At 39.6% G+C, this 25,692-nt stretch overlaps 1 protein-coding gene across 1 annotated transcript in view; it reads left to right on the plus strand.

Moving 5' to 3' along the window:
- Positions 1-11,510: 11,510 nt before the first annotated feature.
- The window catches only part of LOC311209679 (cytosolic phospholipase A2 epsilon-like), a gene marked incomplete at both ends in the record, with an annotated part of 30,781 nt that continues 16,599 nt past the window's right edge, over positions 11,511-25,692 (plus strand). The window contains 6 exons of the mRNA XM_084287178.1: positions 11,511-11,537; positions 12,007-12,042; positions 17,701-17,773; positions 20,953-21,089; positions 21,379-21,510; positions 22,133-22,173. Of these exons, the coding sequence (XP_084143304.1) occupies positions 11,511-11,537; positions 12,007-12,042; positions 17,701-17,773; positions 20,953-21,089; positions 21,379-21,510; positions 22,133-22,173 (446 nt within the window). The remainder of the gene's footprint in view (positions 11,538-12,006; positions 12,043-17,700; positions 17,774-20,952; positions 21,090-21,378; positions 21,511-22,132; positions 22,174-25,692) is intronic.

Below are 25,692 nucleotides of genomic sequence, written 5' to 3' on the forward strand. Positions count from 1 at the left end.
TAAAATATCTATTGGTAATAGTAGATCATTTAAGACAATGGGTAAAAGCTTATCCTGTAGCACGAGCTGCAGCACAAATGGTGGTAAAAATTCTATTAGAACACCTGATACCTAGATATGGGATAATCCACTACATTGATTCTGATCAGGGCACACACTTTACTTCTAAAATAATAAAATGATTATGTCATTCATTAGGTATTCAATGGGAATACCATACTCCGTGGCACCCACAAAGTTCAGGGAAAGTAGAAAGACTGAATCAAACAATAAAACAACAATTGGCTAAATTAATGATCGAGACACAAATGCCCTGGACAAGATGCTTACCATTGGCACTTTTAAACATAAGGACTAAACCACACAGTGAGACTGGATTATCACCATATGAAATGTTATATGGTATGCCTTCTTCTCGAGGGATGCCTCTAGGGAACAATGTAGTTAAGGATCATAGCATCCAGAAATGTATAATTATTATTGGAAGGAGATTACAAGAGCTAAGAGAAATTGGAATGATGGCTCAAACACCACCTTTAGGATTTGCTATTCATAAAATGCAACCAGGAGACAAGGTCTTAATAAACACGTGGAGGGAAGAATCACTGAACCCCCGACAGGAGGGATCGTACCTTGTTTTACTTACTACCTCACAGCAGAAAGGGGTTGGACCCACGCATCCAGAATAAAAGGACCAGTAACTACTGAAACTTGGAGGGTTGAGTCCGCTCCTGGGGAACTGAAACTCAAGCTACAGAAGAACTAATATTCTGGCAATGAGGCTCTGCATGAATTAAGGATGCCAAATAAAGGGGACAAGCGTAAAGGGAGGAAAGGGAGAAGGCAAGGCTGGAGCAGGACCCTCCACTGCTGTGCGTATGGTCTACCAAGGGAGGCAACCCCTATGGGTATCGACTGCCAAGAGAAAGGGCCTCGACCGGACTTCTCCCACACTAAGGACAGGTTGTCCTGAGAAAATAACATAAGAACCTCTTTTTTAAACCCATATAAAATTGTGATTTGTTTTCCAGGAGCTGGATCACCCTGACAGGCTGAATGGGAACACAAACCCAAATCGACCCTGAAAGTGGGCCCAACCCCTTGATTGAAGGCGTTTGCTTATTATGATCCAGCTACGTGGGCAGAAGACGGATCCTGGGGCTATAGGACCCCAATATATATACTTAATAGAATAATTAGGTTACAAGCTGTAATAGAAAGATTTGTAAATAAAACCGGAGATGCGCTTGGATTAATTGCAAAGCAAAATACCAAGATGAGAACTGCTTTGTATCAAAATTGCTTAGCTTTGGATTATTTACTAGAGAAGGAGAAGTCTGTGGAAAATTTAACCTTAGTAATTGCTGTTTAGAGATTGATGACGAGGGTGTTTCTTCCTAGTAGCTGGTAGAATGCTATGTTCTGGCTTAGGATGAGAAGAGTGCTGATAATATGCTGATGTTGCAGAGCAGTGCTTAACACCAAGCCAAGGACGTTTCAGCTTCTCACTCTCTCCTGCCAGCAGGCAGGCTGGGGGTGCAAGAGCTGGGAGGAGGGCCAGAATGCTCAGCGTTAGGCTGGTCATTGGACAGTGGGTGGTGAGCAATTGCATTGTGCATCACTTGTTTGTATCACCTGTTTCATACACATTATTACTAGTAGTACTATTATCTTCACTATTGTCGTCATTATTATTATTATTTTTATCTTTATCTCAACTCACAAGCTTCACTTTTCTGTTTCTCTCTCCCATCCCAGAGAAGGAGGGGGGGAGGTGAGCGAACAGCCGTGTGTTGTTTAGCTGACGCTGGGTTAAACCACAACAGAAGGAAAAGCTGTAAATGAACTTGTAAAAGAAATGAAGAAAATTGCACATGTCCCAGTTCAGATTTCAAATGGAATCGATCTAAGAGGATGAAGGGAGGGGGCTTTATGGGTGGTGATTGGCTTGCTAAAATAAGGATGGTTGTATTGGGTATATGTGGAGGATTGTTAATAATTCCATGTTTAATACCTTGTATTACCAGACTAATACACTCGGTTATACAAGGAATGCAAATATCTGCGGTACCTGTTGACCCAGAACCAGGGAAGGAGAAAACCCATTCCCTGATGATGATGATAAAAAAAAAAAAAAAAAAAAAAAAAAGATCCAAAATTGGTATCAATTCGGCAAGTATTGACTTGATTGGAAAGGAAAACATGAATCAATGCCATGAAAAAGGAGGTAGGGGATTGTGAAACGTATTCATCTGATTCATGTCAATATGGAACAATGCTAGGGCCACATGGTATGATGAATGTGACCTTCTGTCCTACAGACCCTTGTATAAGCACAAGTCTAAGAAAAACAGAGTGGTTAATGTACATAGTTCTTGTACCTTGCAAAGGAATGTTTTAGCAATTTGTGTCAATAGAGAGCTTGAAGGGAAATGTATTTGTAGGCTTTTCCTTGAAGTCTCTGATATCTGCGGGGGGGGGTTCAGAATAGCTGCTAACTATTATGACTATTGCATGGGACACTACGCAAGTCTCTGGTATCTAGCCAGGAGATTAAGGAGATGGGGAAAGCTGAAGAACGACTAAAAGACAAAGCTTGCAGGGGGGGACGCTGCACAAGTCTCTGACATACAGCCAAGTTGGACAAAGGAGAAGGACAAGAGGGAGGAAGACTATGAGCCTTCAGCATGAGAGACCCCCAGAGGGACCACCGGAGACTGTTACGCATGCTCCAGTAGGAGGGTTTGGATTCCAGAAACTAATTATAATAGCCCTGTGGTTTTTTAGAAGTAGTTATGAATATGTGTTAGCCTAGGAGCATAAAAATCAGCTGCTTGATGTAACTGGTGTGCGTCTTGGTGGAGCAGAGACTCCCGGCACACCCAGCGCTGTTTGTTTACCTCTATTCCTTTAATAAATTGTAACCTTTGATTATAGTCCTGTTTTGAAGACTGAGCCATTTATAACAGTAGTGAGGACTTCCCCCAGCCCTTCTCTGTCACATTTAGCTCCCCTCCCTTTCCCCATCAAACCTAGTTTAAAGCCCTGGTAATCAGCCCAGAGAGCTTGCTCCCCAACACACTTGCGCCCCACTTGCCCAGTCCTGGTCCCCAGATTTTTGCGCCAGGAACATGATTCCACAGAGCCTTCAAGCCTTTCTGTAGCTTTAAAGATGCTGAAATGGTCCCTGGCTTAAGAAGAACTAATTCCCTGCCTGGCACTAGGAATCGTTGCTTAGGGCTAAAAGCTTAGGCTCTTGTCTGTTAGGTGAACAGCCAGGGAGACTCAGCCTCCCTTCTGTGTTGAGTTCGGTGCTGCCTAGCCTTAACATTTTCAGTACTCAGTAGCGTCCCTCAGGCTCTTGTATTTTGAGAGGGATTGCACTCCCCTTACATCATATGGGAATCCCAGTTTTCTGTCTCAAGGGTGAATGGTGTAAGGCACTTTTAAATCATTGCAGATCGTCGTCGTTGTCCATTGCCATGTAAATTAAGGCCATGCAAGTACCTTCTACTGTTTCTTCTTCCCTTTCAATTGTTGTCTGGTTTCTACCAAATATTACATATTTGGTGAAATGCCTTAAAACAACATTACATTTTAATTAACTTTTTTTTTTTTTTTTTTTTTTCCTCTAGGTCTGCCAGTAGCTGACAGAGTAGAAAGGTGTGCTTCTCTCTCTTTCTTGTATAGAGTCAGAGGCAATGCCTGATATCCAGCCAAGATGGACAAAGGAGAAGGACAAGGACAAAGCCTGGGAGGAAGACTCCCCCAGAGGGACCACCGGGGACTGATAAGCATGTGCCAGTGGGAGGGTTCGGAATCCGGGAACTAATTATAATAACCCTGTCTTTTCTAGCAGTGGTAATGAACATGTATTAGCCTAGGAGCAGAAAAAGCTGCCACCTGATGTAACGTGTGTGCGTGTTGGAGGAGCCCAGACTCCCCGCGCACCCAGCGCTCTTTACTTGCCTTTTATTAACCCCATAAATAAATCTCATAAAGCTAAGTTGAGTTGGAATTTATAACAGTATGATGAAAACTGTTGCACTTTAAGTTGGGAAGGGGAGAGGAAAATGTTCATGTATACGCGAGAATTGTACTCAAACAGCTGATTACACCTTTGCATACACCTTTTAAGGGAAAACTTTAAACCTGAGAAGCAACAGGCAGTTTTCTACGTCTCCTGATATGATAACATGATATATGATATAGGTATGATATCAAAGGATAATATCATACCTATAGTCTGCTGCAGGCTGAAAAGTAGCCTGTGCCTCAAGTACTGTTTTATGCCTTTGCTTTTGTTACTACATGCTGTAAGTCTTCAAAAGGGAAATGAAATTATCCTACCCAGAAGAAACAGCATCCAGAAGACACCTGAGTTGTTAGGGCCTGAATTCTCATTGAAACCAAAGGCAGGGATCTTGCTGACCTGAAGAAAGAGGCTTTAATCTCTTACATGCCTTTTGTATTTAATTCATTAGGTCAACTCTAACCACTAAGCCCCTTGTCAGGTTATTTCTATTAGCGATAAGGAGCAGTTGAAACCTTAAACATTGAAACCTAGGTTGATGAGCCTATTCCACAAGGTCTCATGACTCCACACATGTGAAGTGAAATCTGCCAGGTGGGGATCATTTGACCTTTACTATATAGGAAGCACGAGGAGTTATGAGAAGAATTGCCACTCCAGGGGAGTTTGAGGTTCAGGTTACTTAGGGTGCTTTTCTACTGTCCTGGTGAAATAGACTCAGTGTTCCTAAGTAGACTGCTTTTTCTTCTTGTTTTCTACCATCTCCGTGAAATAGTTTTGGACACTCTATGAGCTAGTAACATCGGCAGTGACTACTCAGAACAGGAAAAGCTTGGTGGTGCTACTTCCCTGTGAAGTTGTTCGGCAGTGAGTCAAATTCAGAAGCTGGCAGGTAAGTGTTCCTGGGTTAAAAATTTGATTTGGGTTGGGGAGCTTGAGGACTTCTTTCACCTTGTCTGTTTCCAGAGAACTTACATAAATGGATTCTCAGCTGGTCCCCAGTCTGAAATAACATCATACTTTGTTATCTGTAAGCAAGTCTTGTGCAATAAGTCAAATTCATTATCTGTTATCTCCTGCCAAGCTTTGCAATATGAGTCAAACCAAACATCTTTCTTCATAATAGCAAGCTATTGTTGGCAGCGACCTCTTCGACTCCTTTTCTATGTTCTAGGATGGTTGTGTCCAAGAGCTCTTTTCTGTTTCTAAGTTGATGAAAATTTTTTCTTTTTCAGCCCTGTAATCTTAACTAGAAAGCCAATTTTTTATCTTTGCTGAACGTTGGCTAGGATAATTTCAACATCTGTTGCACCATTAAGATGGCAATAATTTTCTGTGAGCAATTGCTTTCATAAGTTTAATTTTAAGCAATAATGTTGTGGGATATAAAGAACTTTCTCTATCTTTAAAGTATTTTAAACAGTTTTTCAATAATCCTTTTCACAGTTCCAGGAAGATGTAACAGAGGCAGTGAAATTTGTTCTGGCGTATTCCACTGACTGGTTGGTGCTGGTTGGAACACTTTGAATTAGGCCTTGAGCTTTACTCACCTAAGGTGTGGTGGTGATGCGTTGGTGTGAGTATTTGGCAATAGGTCCAGAAAATTAGGATGGCTTAGAATGAGCTGTGGAAAGGGGGAATCCATTTTAAGAAATCTGGGCCTGCTAAGAAAGCCGTTGAAAATATTAGAATGTCCAAATTGCTTATTTTAGCAGCTTGATATTTTGACTTGAGGTTTTTGACTTGATATTTTGAGCTTGATATTTTTGACTGAGGCAAATGCTATTATTTGTGTTGGGGCTAGGCTCCAAAGATACAACATTACACATGAGGTTAACATGTTCCCTAGTATTACCAAATTCAGTGTACTTACCTTAGTGGTTTGAGTTTTCTTCACAATGGGCTCATTTGACTTGTCTGGAGAAGCAAAAGCCTCTTTTTCTGTCCTGGTAAAACTGGTTTGTGTTGCAGTTCATATTGCATCAATACCTCAGAGTCCTGCCTGTGATATTATGCTGAAAGGCAGTGTAAAAGTACAGGGGAAGAGATGTTTGTTCAAATGGCTTGCTAACTGCAAATCAAAATTAACAAAAGAGAGAACAAGTTCAGTTACTAGTGTGGGTATTTATTTTTTAAAAGGAGCTGAGGCCCAGTTGTGTATCAGCTGTATTTTTGAAGTGATTCAGCATTGGCAAAATTGTTCTGATCTGCATCCAGATAGATGAACAACAATTTATTTTTTGAAAACACTCATCTGTGACCTGTCACACAAGCTCTGCTAAATGTGATCGCATTCTCCTGGAAACAATTAGCTGTGAATATTTATAGTCTCTGTTGGGACTCAAATATCTCTCAGGCTGACTGTAGATGTAATTAACATCTTAATTAGCTGATGATGTGAGGTGACTGTGATATTCTGAGAATTGGTTCAGGTTCAGATGGGCTGTAGATCTCTCTGTAAAGGTCCTGGTCTATGTGTCTTGCCACACTTATGCTGAAGGAGCTATTGGCTAATTAGCTGATGCCTCACACATGTTGTCTGACAAGGTTGGGGAAAACCTTGTTTGAAGGGTTTCTGAAGTGTAGAATGAAGCTAGGAAGGCCAGATAACCTCAGATTGTCCTGGAGAGAGAGATTCAAATCTACAGAGTATAAGAAGAGTTAGAGATGATGGTCGTGAGCTGCTGCTTTTTGAGACAGGGCTTGGATTTGAAGCTCTTCTGCAAAGAGCTGAAGCCAGGATTACGTATATTGGGAATGGCTGGGTCAATACTGATGATTTTTGTATAGTAAAACCACCCAGTTATTTCCTGTGAGTGAGTAGGAGTGAGATCTTTATCTCTGCAACACATATCAAGGGCATGCAGAATCATTTTTAATCAAGTTTCTCAATAGTGTTTTAAAGGCAGAAGTCCTCCTTCATATGTATCAGTCAGGTGAAGTAATTTCTCTTGTCAGTGACTGATTTTTCACCTTTAATTCTGAGCAATTGGAATTCAGATTTAGATCAAAGTACTCTCCTGCTTACAAATGAGTGATAAATGAATTTTTTTAGACTTTCTTTTCTAAGTTGCACCCATGGTCGCTCTAGACCATTTGAAACATTTTAGCAATTTGTTTCAGCAGGTTTGTTTGGTTAAAATAAGATAGATATCAGTACTGAAAGATCTTTGATTTTGGAAAAAGTAAAACTTTAAAAACTTCTAATTCAAAATAACTATGTTAGAAATTTTTATAAATGTGATTTAAAGAAAAATAATTTCAGTTGAACAGATTATTTTTGTTACTGATATTTCTAAATTTATTTGTTTGTCTCAAAGATAATATCCTTTGCAAAATTCTGTATTCATTCAGCATCTCTCCAATGTCATGTTTTCAGATTTAGTACAGCTCTCCTCTTGCTTCTGTAAAGGTACAACTCTGACTCCAGGTGTTTCAACTCAGACTTTAGTGTATGATGCTGAAAATCATAGTGACATCTGATTTCTATTTAGTTAACAGACAACCTCCACATCTCTTTTATCATTCAACATCTCTGCAGATCTGTATGCAATGCACCATACAGGTCTTATGATTCCCACCTGACAGAAAAAGTAGGCACTGATGGAATGGTTTCTGTAGCCCTTGCTTCAAGGCTATTGTAGAGTTTTGAAGGATAGGTGTGTATAAATCTGAAAATATAATGCTGATGCATTAATATGAAAGCTATTTTTTTTTTACGCTGTGCAATTGCTTGAAGTTAGAAGAAGAAAGAGCATCTATCCAAAGCTGATTTTTTTCAGAGACTGAAATCTGAGGTCCTGGGGAAGGAGGTGGCACTGTTTATCCATGGTAAATCTTCTCGTGTGCAGAGATTATTGAGCTTAGCTCCATTGTGCAATTGGAATTTGACTTTGGACTGCTTTCTGTCTTGTTTGCTTGGCAAGATGAGGTCTGTGTAGGTTTTGCAGCCTACATATATGTGTTAAAAAAAAAAAAAAGACTAAAAGGCTGAAGCCAGAGAAGATCACAATCTGTAGACCTGACACTGTATTTATTTGTGAATTTGCATTATTTGTGAATTCTGAATATTTCTTTTCTAATGTAACATCTAGCTGTCATCTTGTAACACCTTCAGCACATTTTAAGATAGTTAACTACCTTTCTTGTTTCATTTAAACACCAGTTTAGGTGTTTAAACACTATTTAAGGTGATTAAATGATGACCAGCTCCCATTGTCATCAAAGAGGTGGTACAATTGTACTTCTCTCTTGCAGCAATATGAAATCCCCCATTAGTCATACATTTCTGTAGTCCTGGATTATCAGAAGGTGACAAACTAGTATATGAGGTAATCATAGCATGCTGGTTGCAGCTGTTATTGCTACCCACAACTTATTGCACTTAAGTTATTTGAATAACTGTATATATGCTGGAGAAGCTGGTGCTTGCCATAAGGCATTCTGATTAATTTTGCCTCAGATCAACAAGGCATTTTTATTTACTCCACCTTGTCTAAATTAAGACATACAAAAGTGTGTGCATGTAGATGTGCACTACAAAGCAGATGAAGAGCAAAGGAAAATTATAACTTCCTTTTTACTTTCTGTAATATTGCTCGGAGCTTTAAAGACTGCTTTGTGTTTTCTTGTCAGTAATATGGTCTCCGTAGTCTTAAAGATTAAAAAAGAGTGGAAGTAGCATATATATGAAGAACACTATTGGTTTTATATTAATCACTCTGGAAATGTGATGGTCAAAAAAATCTGTACTGTTCCAATATATGGCTTCTTAGACTTTGAGTAATTCCACACATTAACTGCATGCTTGATGTTTGTCTTTGAAAGTCTCCTTAAGTTGTGGAGAAATTCAAGAAAAATGCAAAACAAACAAAAAACTACAAGATACTTCAAGGTTTAAGTAGAAAAATTTTTTGAAATCATAATCCTATGGACAGATTTGTAGTTCCCTAAATCAACACTGGAACAAACTACAAAATCACAATTTGTTTGGGCACAGATTGCATAGGCCTTGAAGACACCAGTGATTACCTTTCCCTGAGGACAAATGATCAGCAGTTAAAGCTTTCTCACTGATGACAAGAACTTAATGTTATTACTGGTGCTATGAGGATTCAGTGTTTAGTTCTTTCATTAACTTAGTGCATGAATGAAAATACTGCTGATCATAATTCTTGGCTTTCAAAGAGCTTTTGAAGTTCTTATCTTCCAAAGCCTTTTTGAGTGTCTGGGAAAAGCAGTGGTTAAGGGAAGGCAACGTCAGCAACGAGACTTGGTGGTGGTGATGAGTAGGAGAGTTATTTAGGGGTGTGTTTTGGGTATGGGAATAATGATGCTATTTTGAGAAAGAGAATATTAAGCTGTTCAGGAGGGAAGGTGCAGGGATTCTGGAAAAAAATATCTGAGTTGTGAAGTGGTGGTATCCTGTTTGTGGATCTTAAGTGAAGTAAGAGAAAGCAATACTGAGGCAGTCTTGTATTGGCTGTGAAATAGCTGGGATGGTATAATTGACCTGCTGTGTTTCATGGCTAAGAAATGGACCAGGTAATTGATTCTATTTGCATGAGGAGAGGGTAGGGCTCCTCTGAATCCCCCTTTCTCTGGGATAGTATCTACTGGGACAGCTTGGGGAAATTGAGCTGAATAATCTATCCCCTTTTCATTTAATAAAGAATGTTTTACAGACATTCTAATGGAAGTAGATTCCTACTTTATATTTTTTTTAATATTGGATTTTCTGCAGGAAAATAGCTTTCTTTCTAAAGCTGGACAAACTAGTTTTGCAAGAGCAGAAATAGATGATTCTCAGCTGTGACTGCTCTGCATTAATTTGTTCATAAGCATTTAATACAGATAGAAAGTAATAAAGACAGAAGTTCAGGGAGAAGTTAAGAGAAGTCTGGTGTAAAGATAGTAACACCCATTCAAACTATCTTTTGGTCTTTCATTGAAAGAGCCTTTCAAGTACTGTAGTTTCAGACTATGAGCCATTGTACTCTGATTCCATTTCTATTGAGAAGGCTGTGCAATGTGAGACTATGGAGCGAGTGGCAGGTTATTAGATGGTGTAGATGGAAACTATCAGGTTTCCACTGTGTGTTTAGGATAAGGCCTTCTGAACATTTGTCACTGGAGCATCAATATAGAAGGAAGAGACTTGTTTGTTAAAAGAGGATTTTAGTCTAGCAACTTTCCTTGGACAACGTCCTCTCTTTCTCTGCAGCATTCCTTTGATACTGGCCTCCATGGCACAGGCAAGTACATTAGGGTGGAATCCACTGTAGTTCATGAGGTTACTTTCCTTACCCACATGAAGTGAATTAGTTACTAATATGAATGAGACTGATTTTAAAAATAAATTTGTTACTAAACTTTTCCTCACCATGTGCTCTGTGCCCTACGTGCATCCTGTGATGCAAGAGCGTACTTGCCTCCTCCTGTCATCAAGCACAGAGGAAGGAAAGAGTGTGGCAGAGCTAGAATCGCCTCTTGCACACTCTGAAATCTACAAGTCTGTGCACACATGCTAATTTAGGGTTATTGTAATATGCTGCTCTTACAGGCAATGAGTCAATTCACACCAGAGTAAAAAGGCAGCAGGGAGGGTTTTTCGCTCAGATGTTTCCCCTGTGGTGTCTGTTGGACCTCCTGTGAGAGTGAACACACACAAGAACACTTTAAAGGAAGCTCTGAGGATGAGTGAACTGCTGCGATCTCCAGGCCCATGTGGAAGAGCACAGCCCTCTCCTGCCTGACCTGTCAGCTCCTCTGTTCCACCCACTGCTTATAGCTCCTCCCTTCCCACTCATTGTATTTAAGCTGTAACTGTAAGCTCCTTTGGACAAGGATTCTCTTTTTTTTGTTTCTTCCTACGGGTATACTAAATTTCTAGAAAAACGACACCAAGCACTTGGTGAGGTAACAGACTATCACAGAGAAGCCCAAATATATTTAGAAAAGACAGTGTCCTGCCAATGAGCTTGCTGTGGCACTGAAGTGAGTTAATCTACCTTGCCAAACTGCATGCTGCTATAGGAGGACTGCCACAGGTACTTGAGTTTAGGGTTTGGAAAGCAGCTGTTGAGACCTCTCCCTAGTACCCTACAGTACTATGGTAGCTGTGATTTGGTTAGTAGCAAGCGCTTCACTTGAGGGTTAGAATTGTATAAATGCAAAACTTCATTAACAGTAGTATTTCCTAGAAAGCAATCCTTGGTCATAAAGTGGTTTCAGTGTCCCCCAAAAACATGACAGTGGGTAGAAATCTCTGTGTTCTACTGACTCAGCAGAAGTGTTCTAATAGGCTGCAAGAAGCAGGGAGGGGACTGCCTAATGACTGCAAGTAATTAAGGGGTGGGGCGGGACAGCCTGGTCATAAAATCCCTATTTCTCCACCTCTAAACTGCATGAGGAGTTCCTGCCAGCCCATCTGGCTCAGTATCTTTTGTCACTGGACTTACATGCAACTGGGGCTGCAATGGGATCAAATTTAAGTTCAAATGAGGTAAGAATAAAGGCCCACAGTAATCATAAATTGGGTGAAATTGTCTGATTTTTCCAGTTCAATTGGTCATAACAGAACAAGCTGTTTCAGGTGTATGGGCAAGCTAGGAAAAGCAAGTTTGCTCTTCCTTGGATCTCATGGTTACAAGGAGTGTGGTTTTTTTTTTTTTTTTTTTTTTTTTACTCTAACCTTATATTGAAAATATACATGCCACAAGGTTTTACATAAGTTTTAGGGCTAGCAGTGTTACTTACTGTGCTTGCTTAAAAGAAAAGCTTCAAGTCAAGGTAACAACAAGCTGGCATAGAGTTGTTGTTGTGGGTTTAGTAATCAGTAAAGCACCTAATGACTGTCATTAATACATGTAGCCCTAAGTATGTTTTTGAATGGGAGATATTTTTAAATGTCAGTCTAAAATAGAAGTTGAACATGTAGTTTTCTTAACTTTGCCTTGTGTTGTTTTTCCTAGACTTTTACGGGCACCTCAGCGACAGCGGAGAGAACGGTAGGTAGTTATTAGTTGGCCCTTCATTAAATGCTGTCCAGTGCTGAATGTAAAGCACTAGAAAAAATGTTGGGAATTCAATGGCTCGGGGGAAAACTGTACTGGCCTATTTACTGAACGTGGAAAGGCTGAGATGCAACTTCAGCTCTAGGTGAAATATTGCCTTGGTTTTCAGATGCTTATGATACTGTTGTGCTATATCTGGGCAGGTTTGTACTTCACATGTTTTCATTCTTGAATTCCTGCCCTCTTTCGTATATTGATTTCCTGGGATGAAATGGCCACTTGCATGGGCATTTTGCCTTCATAAGGAGGCTGTATTTGAGTGGGTCTTTCAGTTGCTCTTAGTGCTCCAGTGTTTCTTGTAGTTTTTCTTTGCATTGTAATGACCTGTTGTAGAACTTGACATTCACTGTGCAATATAGTGATAGAAAACACAACCTCAGAACATGTAAAACTGCAGTAAATGTGTCATGTTTTGTATCTCTGGTCTCATTAGCCTGGTAGTGGGAGGTGAGAGGGAAGAGTAACAGGGTGTTTTTTAGAGATCGAACTGAGGATGGGTACTTCGTGCAGGCAAATAAAAACTTCCTGGGCAGATAGCAGATGTTTATGTTAAGACATACTAGTATAGAGGAAAATATGTCAGAAAAGATGTTAGGAGTCAGCAAATGGGGGCAGTGGCATCAGAACAGGATTGTCTTCAGAAACTTACCGTGGGCTTGATGCTCTTGCCCTGCTCCAGTGATGTGGTGGTTTACCAGATGGGTTTGTTTTGAGCTTTGGTTGCATGTGATTCTAGTGGAAGTTTGTGGTGTTATGGAGGCTCTCCCAAATGATAATTTTGGTCCTTGTCTCATGAATGTTTGCTGTTATTCATGGTGTCTGATGCCTGATTTTGCCTGAGAGCCACTTGATGCCTTCTGTGTTCAGTCAAAGAGAAATGCTATGGCAAGACAAGACTTTGTCTGTGGAGTTTATTCAAGATATAGCTTCTAAAATGATGTTTAGGCTTCTGTGTATAGACTCCCAGTCCCTCTATGTTAGTGTCCTATAAATTGTTATTGTTAGTCCTGTAAACTCAGCCTGTGTTTACAGGATCTTTTTCTTTTTTTTTTTTTTTAATTTTTTTCCCTAGTGCTTTTTATTTCGTTTATAAGGTGGGAGATCTGTATAGTTCAGTTTGGTTTAGCCATGCTAAATACTTAAAAGACAAAAGTGAACATAGTAAATATGATATAGAGTAGGAGTTTCCTTTCAAGAAGGAAACTGACATCTTTCAGAAGTCTCTTTCAGGAAGAGCCTGACTCTTCAGGGCTCCCAGAGGCAGAAATCAGTAAGGGTCTGACACTTCATCTCCCCTCCCCCCCTTTATTTCACATGATAGGTAGTAGTTGGTAAATATGTAAACATAGTAGGAATGGCAAATATACAAACATAAAATATCTGAGTTGTTTTGTGTCACTTCATAGCTCAGTAAGAAGAACAGTTTTTGTTACTGGTCAGTTTCAGGGCAACCCATGGAATGTCTGATTAAAACTTAAATGGCCATTTAAATTAAAAGGATAATATAAAACATTTGGTGGAAAAATGTAGGTAGTGACCCTAAATTTAGAAACAAAACAAACAAGCAAACAGTAATTTGAGTAACCAAAAAGTTGTTTCTTTGTATCATATCAAAATAACGTAGGCTAACATGTTCTTGACAAAAAGCCATGTTGAACTGTGGAAATATTTAACTCATTTTCTCTGAGTTTTGGATTTGTTCTGTTGTGGGTTTTGAGCTGTGGAGTCACAAACAGGAAGAGAATAGGAAAACCACATGAAAAAGTGGCTGGAATTTTTACATAGCTTTTGGAAAAAGCCAGGCCTTGATTCAATGCTGTTCCATTTGTTCTTATTCTGGGATAACCCCAGTGAGCTCCATTGATTTTTAACAAGACCCAGCAATAGGATATTTTAAATTGGGTGGACTAAATACAAAATACACAGTACAAGGAAAGTGTTTCTTATGCATCTGACCTTGCCTGAGGTGGTAGACATAGTAACATAATTAAATGATTCTGTCAAATCCTGCCCACCCTTGAGGCTCCAAAACTCTTTGAAGTTAAAAGGTGCCACAGACCTGACAGAGGTCAGAACCAAGGCAAGAGGTCAGAACCAGACTTTCTGACAGGGCTGAGCATTTTCTTTGTTGGTCTTTACAAGTTTTTAGTTAGTAATGAAGTTTCAATTTCTTTTTTGAAGAGAAAGCTAAAGGAAGAGTACTATGCTCCAAATATATCTGACACACTGTTTTACGTGGATAATTGCCTTTTCACTTGATTTATCTTGGGAATGTTTTATGTGTTTCACTCTAGTATCCCCAAGGAAAAAAAAATCTGTAAAAGACAAAAGTCTTTTGCACTTCTGTAGACACGTAGAAGGAATTTTACTCAAATATAATGCTTTTACAGCCCGGTTAGGTTACTTGTGTTCTTACAGATAAACACTCATGGTTGTGAACAGCTCCATTGACTTCCCAGGGAACAGATATGTAAGGGTTGCACAAATGTGCCACAGGACTTAATTGAACTTTTATCTGACGTAGGATAGTGTGACCAAGTCCTGCTCTTGTAATCTCATATTTAAGTAGCTTCAACAGTGATTATTAAAATACCTGGCTTGTGTTTCCGGTTGATGAGGTAACAATCAGGTCTCAGACTAAATAAATAGAGAAGCCGAAAGTTGAGTCATGTGTAATAGCTGACCTTGGAGGCTTCTGGCCTCAGAATTCACCCAGCCTATGATATGTGGTCATCATTAGATTAAAGGGAAATATTTAAAGGGAAAGATTCAGGAGTTGGAATCAATGATCCTTGCGGGTCCCTTCCAACTCGGGTATTTTATGATTTGGAAGTCATTGTGTGAGAACAGATGATCCAGTTTAAGATATGCCCCTCAGTATTTTTTTTTTTTCTGTGTGGCTTTGAGGAAGTTGCTGAGATCTAAATGTAACAAAGCATTGAGACACTTAAATTTAGGAGCTATAAGGTCTGATTTCTAACTTTCTGCAGCCCAGAGTGAGGCATTGAGGACTGATTTAATATATTTGGAGAGTTAGGTGCACCAGAAGGGGAACTGTAATAGCTGAGCAGGGAACCATGTAAGTAGGTATGTCCAGCTCATGGGGAAAGCTGAGCACAGGAGCATACATCTTAAATCCTATCTCTGTATGTTACTTAGAGCTGTAGTGAGACACCACTATCTACCCTACCTGACAAGTAATATATAGCCCTTGGGTTTGCTGAAATATCCCGCAACTGACACTTCAGGTGGTGCTTTTAAACTGTGCCCTGTAGTATGGTCTGAGCAGGCTGATGTTTCATCAAGTAGAACGAATGTGCCTGTGCCAGTGACTTCTCTGACCCTTCTGCTGGTGGCTCACTGGCCTTCAGCTCTGTCTCTTCAGGTCCCTTGTGGACCTCCAGGGAAGTGGGAGAGGGATACACCAGGGGTTAACCAGGTTGTTTCTCAGAAGCAGTTTTTCATCTCAGCTGCATTTTAGAGAGGTTGAGGGCTTCATTGCTGAGGACAAGGATCTGCTTCATCACATTGTGTTAGGGTATAATGTCATGTCATGGTTCCATTTGGTTAATTTTGTCCAAGTGTTGTGAAACTCTTCAGGATAAGGCTAGTTATGCAGCTGGAAAGACATGCTCTGTCCAAGTGTGTAGTGTGTATGAAGGAGACTGTATGAAGGAGATGGTTAGTCAACATCAGCAAAATAATTTTTACTTTTGCTTCTTGTGAATAATATCAGCACTTCAGATGAAAAGTAATCATGGTTGTGTCAAGACACTTTATATTTACCTTATTAGGGTGTAGTATGAATAGTCTATGAATATAGGCATGAGAGGATTTATGAGGAAATTTAACATTTGCTTACCAGTTGGTATATGTGGAGAGATTACACACACTTTTGGGACACAAAACATCCATTTCTGGTCTAAAATAGAACCAGTATACTCAAAGCTAAATATCAATTTAAAGAAAACGGTGAGATAAATGATTATATACATACACACACACACTGGTTTTAAAAGTAAAAATGGTACAAATGAAACAGATGTTAATATGGAAGGGGAGAGAAACATGTTAAGTAGTTATCCTCCAAGTGAAATGAGGAAAAAGTCTAATTATAGCCTGAGGAATAAGACACATTAATATTGCACACAGAATTGCAGAATGGTTTGGGTTGAAAGGGACCTTAAAAATCATGTAGTTCCAACCCCCCCCCCCCCCCCCCCACCATGGACGGGGCACCTCCACTAGACCAGGTTTATCAAAGCCTCATTTATCCTGGTCTTAAACACTTTAAGGGATGGGGCATCCACAGCTTCTCTGGGCAATCTGTCTCAGTGTCTCCCTGAACTCACTACTCTTTGAGTAAAGGATTTCTTCCTGTAAATCGAAACTCTGCCCTCTTTTAGTTTAAAACCATTATTCCTTGTCCTATTGCTACACTCCCTGACAAAGAGTCCCTCCCCAGCTTTCCTGTAGGTCCCCTTTAGGTGCTGGAAGGCTGCAGTGAGGTCTCTGCAGAACATTCTCTTCTGCAGGCTGAATAACCCAGCTCCTTCAGCCTGTCCTCACAGGAGAGATGCTCCAGCCCTCTAGTTGTCCTTGTGGCCCTCTGGACTCATGCTAATACTCCCATGCCCTTCTTGTGCTGTGGGCCCCAGAGCTGAATGCAGTGGTCTCAGGAGAGCAGAGCAGAGGGGGAGAATCACTTCCCTTGCCCTGCTGGCCATGCTTCTTTTGATGCAGCCTAGGATGTGGTTGGCTTTCTGGGCTGCAAGTGCACATTGCTGGCACATGTTTCATCAGCCAACACCCCCACGTTCGTCTCTTCAGTGCTGCTCTCAATGCATTCCCTGTCCAGCCTGTATTTGTGCTTAGGGTTGTCCTGGCTCAGATGCAGGACTTTGCCTTGTTGAATCTCATGAGGTTCACACAGGCCTGCCTCTCAAGCCTATCAAAGTCTCTCTGGATGGCATCCCTTCCCTCAGGCGTGTCAACAACAACACAAGATGTTACGAGGTATTAAAAAAAAAGCATTTCTTAGCTTAAGGTGTTTGATAACCAGTAGAGTTGTGAGTTAATTCCCAGGATCGTTTCTGGAAAGAGTTTTGTATCTTTCTGATCGGAATTAGGGCTGAAGATCAGAGCCCTTGTGAGAAATATCTCCAGACTATAAGCTCCATTTCTGGATTTTTAGACTGTGTATGGAAGCTTGTGCTGCTCACTTACATCTACCTGCACAGCTACTGACAGCTACTCTTGTCTCACAGACAGTCTACTATATTGTAAGCCATGTGCGTAGGACCTGAGGATGCTGAGAAGTACGCTTTAGGGGTGTTCACTGTGATAGTTAAAGAGCAGTGTTAGAAAGAACTGATCCTTATCAAACTAAACTCAGCAGCTGCTCTCAACTCATAGGGGTTTGAAGTCTGCTGCTGCTTTAACAGACCTGAAAAAGGTTATGAGCAAAAAAATTCATTTAGTTTTTCAAACTGCTCTGGTTCTTTTAACTTCAGGGTTACAGCATGCGTTATTTTGACTATAGATTACCATACTCATCTCAATGTTGTCTTTTTTTTTTTAATTGTTGTGCAGAGACCGGTATCTCCTTTCAACTTGCTGACTGTAAAAATACTAAGAGTGAGGAACGTACGGAAGGCAGACTTACGTGAGTACTTATGCGATTGTCAAATACTTCTTACAGTTTCTTAAAGTAAATATTTGGTCATCATTATGGTCTTTAAATTGTGTGCCAATACTGTAAATAAATGTAAAATAAATGTAAATAAAGTAAATCAAAGATGCATAGTCCATAATATTTTCTCCAAAATCTTGCTGAGCATAGCTATAAATTCGTTGTCTTTTGGTACACTGTGTCATGCAGTGTGTCATAGTTTCTTAGGAAACCAACTGTAAATTTCAGTTGATGTAATATACATATATTTTGAGATGTTATGTGGTGTGTTGGGTCAAGAGTAGGGGGAAAAGTTGTTGGAAGTTGGATTTGGTGGTTGCTGATAGGACTAATGTTGTTGGAAGTTGTGCAACAATTATTTTTGAATGAGTGATTACTATCAGAACAAATCTGTTTCACTCACCTGTGGTATTCTTTGTTACTTAACCCTGCACTTTCCACAGTGTCATAGTAGTGAACTTATTTATCAGGTACCTCCTATTTTCCAGCTATAAAAAATTTGCTACAATTTACTGGATTCTCTATTTACTGCTTATATCTTGATGCTTGTTAATCTAGAAGTTAGGGATTATCAATTTTTTTGGTAATTTTTGCCATGTAATTTGAAAATATGATTTGATTCATTAGACACAGCCTTATAAGATGTAGGGTTCTGGGTTTCTTAGAGATTAAAGATATATTTTAATTTTTTTAAAAGATATGGACTTAGTTGTATGCCCTGCCTCTTTATTTAACAACTACAACAAAAAAACAGATGTTCAAATGCCTAAATGGTGATTTGCATCAACCAAGTATGTGATCCGACTAGGCAGTCACTGCAATTGCATCTGCAACCCTGCATGCACAATTGTGTGTGCATTTGTCTACTCCAGGTTCCGGGCTTATGCTCCGGTTCATTGTGGTTGTCCTTCCCAGGAACAAATTACTCACAATTGCTCCTTACCACTGTGAATAGTATTGCCTTTCTTCATGAAGGCTATTAGTTTGACTGTCACAACATAATGTCTTATTTCCTTGTGTTCAGGTCCCAAGACTGTATACATGTAGTGTCCTTATTCCCTTAAAATGTACTAAATTCCAAACTTGGGTTTGGCTTTCCAGAGATCTGTTTAAGTGTATTTGGCAGAGAGATTTGAAAACTCTCAAGCCAGAGTATTTTCTCATCTGAAAACTTATTTTTTGAGGAAACTCAGATTATTGTGGGGAAAAGTAAGATTTGTGTCTTTTTGTCTATAGTGGGAAGGATATGGCAAATGGGCTTTACCTGTTCTGAGACATTAAAAAAAAAATTGAGAATGTAAACATTTTGGTTAGTTTTCATCAAAGCCTCAGCATTTTCAAGTGCAGGAAAGTATCCCTTTTCTACCTGTTTATAATGGTAACCGTAGGCTTTTTGTTACAATGCTGAGTTAATATTTTCCTTCTGATTTAGCTTTCCTGATTTTCTGATTAAACTGGGGTGTTTCCCATTTCAGTGTTTTTTCATATTTTCTTATTGAAGTACTTGTGCTTAATTTATTGAAGAAAATCTTTCTTCCTGGTGTTTGAGTTTGCCATCACTATATATTTTACTAGTGAAAAATAAACACACTTTAAAAATATTTATCCCCTACTATTGTTACAGAGTAAGACAACTTTAATAGATGTAGATGTAGGCCTGGAAATTAGACTGTTTTGGACCTGACACTGATGCGTTATGGGATCCTGGGCAAGTTATTCAAGTTTTCTCAAGGGACTTGCTTAATCCTTACGTTGCCACTCTGAGGTAATTAATCAGTGTGTGTCAAGATCTTTGAAAATGGAGGCTGTAGTATTAATCACCAAGAACTGTTTCAATCTTCATCTGCCCACACTTGTGCCTCTGATGAAGGTCTTTGGTTTTGCTTTTCTGATCACAACTGGCTAAGGGCACCAACTGGAATTGCTGTCCTTCCCATGGTTGTTACCAAACTTTTTCTGACTGCAGTAGTATGGATTAACTGCATGATAAGGGCACAGCTTGGGAAAAATACACATGCTAGAACAACTTAATTCTGTAGCTGTTACTAAAAGATAAAGAGGAAATATATGAAGAAAATTGCACATAATATGATGTAATAACACTGCTACAGGTTTGGGGCATGATGCAGGAATTAACTACGGGTTGAATTATTTGACCTCTTCTGACTCACAAGGTTCCTGTGAGAATCAGATGACTGATTAAACATTGCTAACATAAAATTTGGAGAATATGAAATGCATTACAGGTATGAGACCAAGGCCACTGGAGCCTGTATCAGGATTCTGTAAGTCACTTCGTGGTGATTTTCCCTCCAGGTGTAGGGAATACCTCCAGGTGTACGTCAGAATACGGTAGGAGCTAACATCTCTCCTGGTGTTTCCTTTCCCAGACAGGAGCGATGGCAAGATTTTCCAGTTCGCAGATAGAGTAGTAGGAAGGAGTAGGATAAACAGTAACTTAACAGTTGTGCTGAAAGAAGAATTCATGAGAAAGACAAAGCTTCTAAAAATTCTCAGATACATTAATATGAAATTGTCACATTCTGGTTTGTGACAAGGAAATCAAATTTTTCAGTTTTAATGGGGGGAACACTTTTTGGCCTAAATAAACAAATGAATAAAATTTGTCTTCATTTAAACAAGCAGCTGGGGAGGGCATGCTAGAAGACAAGTCTATTTCCAATCCAGATCAAAGGCTGAGGTGTGTTGCCTGAGCTATAGATTAGCCATCCTAGCTCTGATTTGAGTCTATGTGGGAGAGGGCATATGCTCTTAACTATCCTTGTGTTATGGCAACATTAACCTATGCTCTGCCCCAGTCATTTGGACAATCATGAGTATTGAGTTATATGCAGCATGGATAGATGTGCCTGTACTACATGTGGAGTGCAGTGCTATTTCAAATAAAAAGTAATATTTTAAAAGAAAAATGAGTTTGACTCAAAGTGAAAAGATAAGAACGAGCATGACAAATGTGTGAGGATGTTTGTTTTCCAGTGAGTGCTCTATTGTATTATTTATTCATTAGTCTATGTAATTTAGGAAAAAAATCCCCTACTGTGTTATCTCAAACTTCCTAGTGTTAAAGGTACACATTGCAGTAATTCTTTTTCTAGACGCATTGTCACTCTGCTTATCTTTTTGTTATGCAGTCACCCTTTCAGATTGCTATGTGACGCTGTGGTTGCCTACTGCCTCAACTGAGAAGGTTCGGACCAGAACCATCAGGAACAGCAAAAACCCAGTCTGGAATGAAGCTTTCTGCTATAAGATTGACCGACGAGTCAAGGTAATGAAAATAAATGTTTTTCAAATGTTTTTCACTATTCATTATCTGCAGATAGTAAATAGATGATGCAAAACTACAGCAACTACAGTTACATCCTCCTTTGTTATTCTGTTCTAGCTATTTGCTGCTTAATCATTCAGTCTTCAGAAACAGTAAGAAGCAATTAAATTTCCTCTTCTGAAACTGGAGAGGAAAAAGAAATCCTAGTCTTGAGATTTACCTGTCTTATGGAGCACTTTGAAAGATGATATAGAAAGAAGGTTATAAAATTCTTAAACTCTTTTTACAGAATGTACTGGAGCTAAAGGTTTGTGATGAAGACACAATCACCAGGGACGATGAACTCTGCACAGTTCTCTTTGACATAGATAAACTCACCGTAGGACGTACTGTTCGAGTGAAGTTTCAGCTGAATCCACTGGTGAGCAATGGAATCAGTGAGAACAAAAGCAAATTCTGTCATTCCACCTAAGCATATCCTCATAGTGTTTTATTACTAAAAAAAAAAAAAAATTAAAATCTACTTGAAATGTATTTTCCCGCTATTATAAACAAGAATTAAAATCCCTGTAGCAATGCTCCATGCTAGTTGATTTGCATAAGAACAAATCTATATGTTCAAATTCTAAGCAGCTAGAAGTAATTGTCCTGTTGCCTTCATCCAGAATATATCAGGCACAGTGTGTTGGTTCTTGGTACAAGTTCTGAATTCTCATCCAGTTTGAACTGTCATAACAATAACACAACTGATTCTTTTTGTGGGAATCCAAATCTGAAAAATTGGTGTTTTAGCAGAATAATCAGATCGTACATCTTCATGCTTATATGAGCTCCAGATGTCAAAATAGTAGTTTTAGCAAATGCTTTTTCAGTATCTTGAATATCTTCATTTGGCAACACAATTTCTTTTGCAAAATATTCTTATGTTCAGGGAATTTTCCCAAGTGCAATTATAAATATACATTTTACAAATGATAAGCAACTAGTGTGAGGGAAGCTATGAAGAAAAGTAATATTCCATTCTTCCTTTTCCCTTCTTTCAGGCACGTGAGGAACTGGAGGTGGAGTTCACATTGCAGAACACGTGAGTAAAGTCCTAAATTCTATATAAACTGTTGTATTCAGTGTAAAAAGTCAGGAAAGCTGGTTCATCTGTGACAGCGCTTCTCAAACCTACATTCTCTGAACACAGTATCGAGATATTTTCATTTGAGTCTAGTAAATTGGGATTACAGAATACAGATTTTTAGGTTTTAAATATCTGAAAAAAACATTTTTTTGCCATGTTTGGCTAGTACTTCTGGGGTGACTAATACCTCCTGGACACCTACTTTCTCCAGTCCTCTTTTCCTCATTGGATTACTACATGAAGAAGGACAAGGAGATCTACATTATTCAACAATCTTTGACCCTTAGAAGAAATGCCAAGCCTTAATATCTTGTCTCTTTTGAGGGGAAGTTGCTTTTCAAATCCACAGAGTTTAAAAAAAAAAAAAAAAGCTTTCCTATAACTTGATATACTTAGCTCATCTGGTTACACACAGGGAGATGTGGTAGACTTGATTATCAGTTCCAGCAAGGAGAGGAACTAAATATTCTGCATAAAGAGCAAGTTCACTGTGGGAGGCTGAGGACTGAGGAACCAGGAAAACTGGAGGAGCAGCACTAGCTTCACTTGTTCAGCTTGAAAGCTGGCAGTGGAGCTCAGGTGTTTAGCTGTTTAGGGAACATGTTTGCTTCAGTGAATTTATACTGTGGGGAAATTTAAGCCTGTTGCACCGCCTGAAGAGGGAGTCTGAGGCAGGGTTGTATCTATCTCCATAATATGCTTTATGACTGAGGGCAGTTATTTGAAAGGATTTCTGTTATCAGTTTGATCCATGATACTGGACTGAAAGGGTTGTTAAAACTCCCTTAGAGGTGGGAGGTATTGTTGAGACCTTGACCAGGTATTTGGGTCACCTTGGGAGGCTTGTCATAATATCTTGTTGAAGAATTTGAATAGTGTGTTTATTCCTGCTAGAAATTAGGAATTGCTGGAGAAAGAGCAGTATTTCAGTATTACGAATGCAGAAGTCCCTTTTCACAAGAAAAAGGCTATCAGAGATAAAAAAAAAAAAAAAAGTCCTAGATTCTCCTATTACAGCTCATGGAAACTCACCAGTGTGGGTTGGTTGTTGTTTACTGTGTACATAAACAGTCAGAAGGCCCTGCACCAAGACAAATGGTGCCTATCATAACTTGGTGTCATGAAATCAATAATGGCAATGGGGAAGGAGCTGCAGTAGATATCCCACATGGTCTATCCAAGATATTTCTAGTTAGAGGATGACTTGTGAAGTTGGTATATAAAATCATACATGTACTCATGTTAATCCTGTTTTTTTTTGATGAGGGACATCTGAGCAGGTTTTTTGGCTTGGGTATTGTGCAGGGGTGGGTTTGTATATGGGGCAAAAGCTGGAATTCTTGAAGCATGTGAGTGCTGGCTTTGTGTGAAACTATTATTTTGGACCTTGCAGCCAGCTGCATTTTCCCAAAGGCATATTTTATAGATAAAGTCAGAGATGAACCAATTTCTGCAGTTTGTCAGAGTGAGAATTCTCCTGTTTGGAAGATGATGTTTGGGGCTATGCAAGTAAGAAGGACCCTTGGTAGTCCCAAGGAAGAGGTTTTCAAAAAAGGATTAAAATCATGAATCAGTTGCTACAACAAGAACACTTCTGATTCACTTCTTTATTCAGTGGATTCACTTCTTTATTGAGTATGGTACCTCAGTGACTAATGTACTAATTTTGACCTGGAGAAGGATTTTTTTTTCCCCCCTCAATGTAGAAAAATGTGATGTCAGCAATAATAAGGGAAAGGGATGGTAGACTAAAATTAGAGAACATGGGGTGCATTTACCTTTGTAAGACTTTTTCAGAGCTCTCTAGTTTGAAATACTGAAATAGCTGAGATGGGTTACCAGAAAGCTATGGACCAAACTGACCTCGTCTGTGTTGAACAAGCTCAGCAGGTTTTGGCAAGAGAACAGAGCCCAGTGGCCAAATTAAGATCTTTGGTCCAGAGAGGGATAAAATGAGATACTAACTTTGAAACAAAAGCTGACTAATTCTCCCATTGAGAAGGACACCCATATTGAGAGTTGACACCAGGAAAAGGAGCAGCGTCCAGGAACAACTGTGGACTTACCTTGTGGAGAGACTGAAGTATGTTTGTCACTGTTTTCCTGATGAGATGCTGTAGTACAGTCAGAAATAACAAATGAGACCTTGCTGAACGGAAACTGAGGAGGCTGGGTTCCCCAAATCAAGGTTTAACTGTTGAAACTTGAGGGGAAACTGGTGGCTGGTGGGCCAAAACCAATGGAGGGGACACAACAGAGCTTTGAAAGAAAGTACAGAGGAAAAGATCTCTTCAGAAAGGGATCACTGGCTATTTAGTGATTTGAGAACCAAATAGAAGACTGTGTAAGTGCTTCTTCCCATAATTTTTGCAGATACTTTAAACAGCTAAGCTATCCCAAAAGCATTGCTGGTCTGAAGTGTTGACAGAGATTACAGATAATTTTCAGATGGGGACGACCAACTATAGCGATGACAGGAAGTATAGCTTACCATGCAGTGCAGTTTCCACAAATCTGATATTGTGATGAGAACAATGGCAATATGCTTTCATTCTTTTTTTAATATGGCAGTTTATCTTGGAAGTGATTACCATCAGCATATTGTCTGACACTATTTATCTGAAGTAGTTCCTTTCACATCTTAATTCCAGACTACAGGTTACCAATTACAAAAATTGCCGTATTAGCCCATTCTTCCTTTCTAGCACTTCAGATAAACAATATCATACATGAAGTGTAACCCCAGGCCAAGAAAGCTTCCTGGGTTGCACCTACAATAATGGCTTTGTCACTCACTTATTTTAGTTTGCCTATTGACCTCACTGCAAAAATTGTGTTTTGGGTTACTTTTACGAAACACTGTTGTAAAAAGTCCCTCATGATACATCATTGATCTTTCTGAAATCGGTTCTGGCGTTCATTCCAGTTATCTTTGGCTTAAAATGTAAGAAAACTTCCACTTTGGTAACTTCGTTTCCACAACTGCGTCATGAATACCTTCTCTAGTTTTGCCTGACTTGCGTCACTGCCTGCAGTACCTGCAAATGCACCCCTCTTTGCTGCCACTACCTGTGGCAGGCACTGAGCCAGACGTTTGATCCTAACAACACAGAGGAAGGCATGCTCCTTCCTCCAAGTACCTTTTCACCAGCAACCAAGCCAAGGGATTGCAAACACCTGTTTTATGGGCCCATAGCACGAGCCCAGCTGGCCTGAGAGCTGCTGCTCTTGAGCAGCAGTGACAGAAAAGGTAAGGTCATTGTACACAGGTTGCAGATTTGCATATCTTAGTGCTTCTTGTGTTAGTTTGTGGTGATTATTAATGGTAACATGGGCTTTCTCCCTTGTGTTTCAACTGCTAGGGTCCAGCAACAACATGAGCCTTTACGAATTGCTACGGGGACAGGATCCCGCTGGACTAGGTGGCTTCGCTCCCTCAACATCCCTCTCCCCTCTGACTTTTACTGAAGACTT

Source organism: Netta rufina (genome assembly GCF_964035555.1).
Source record: "Netta rufina genome assembly, chromosome: 5".
Taxonomy (NCBI): Eukaryota; Metazoa; Chordata; class Aves; order Anseriformes; family Anatidae; genus Netta; species Netta rufina.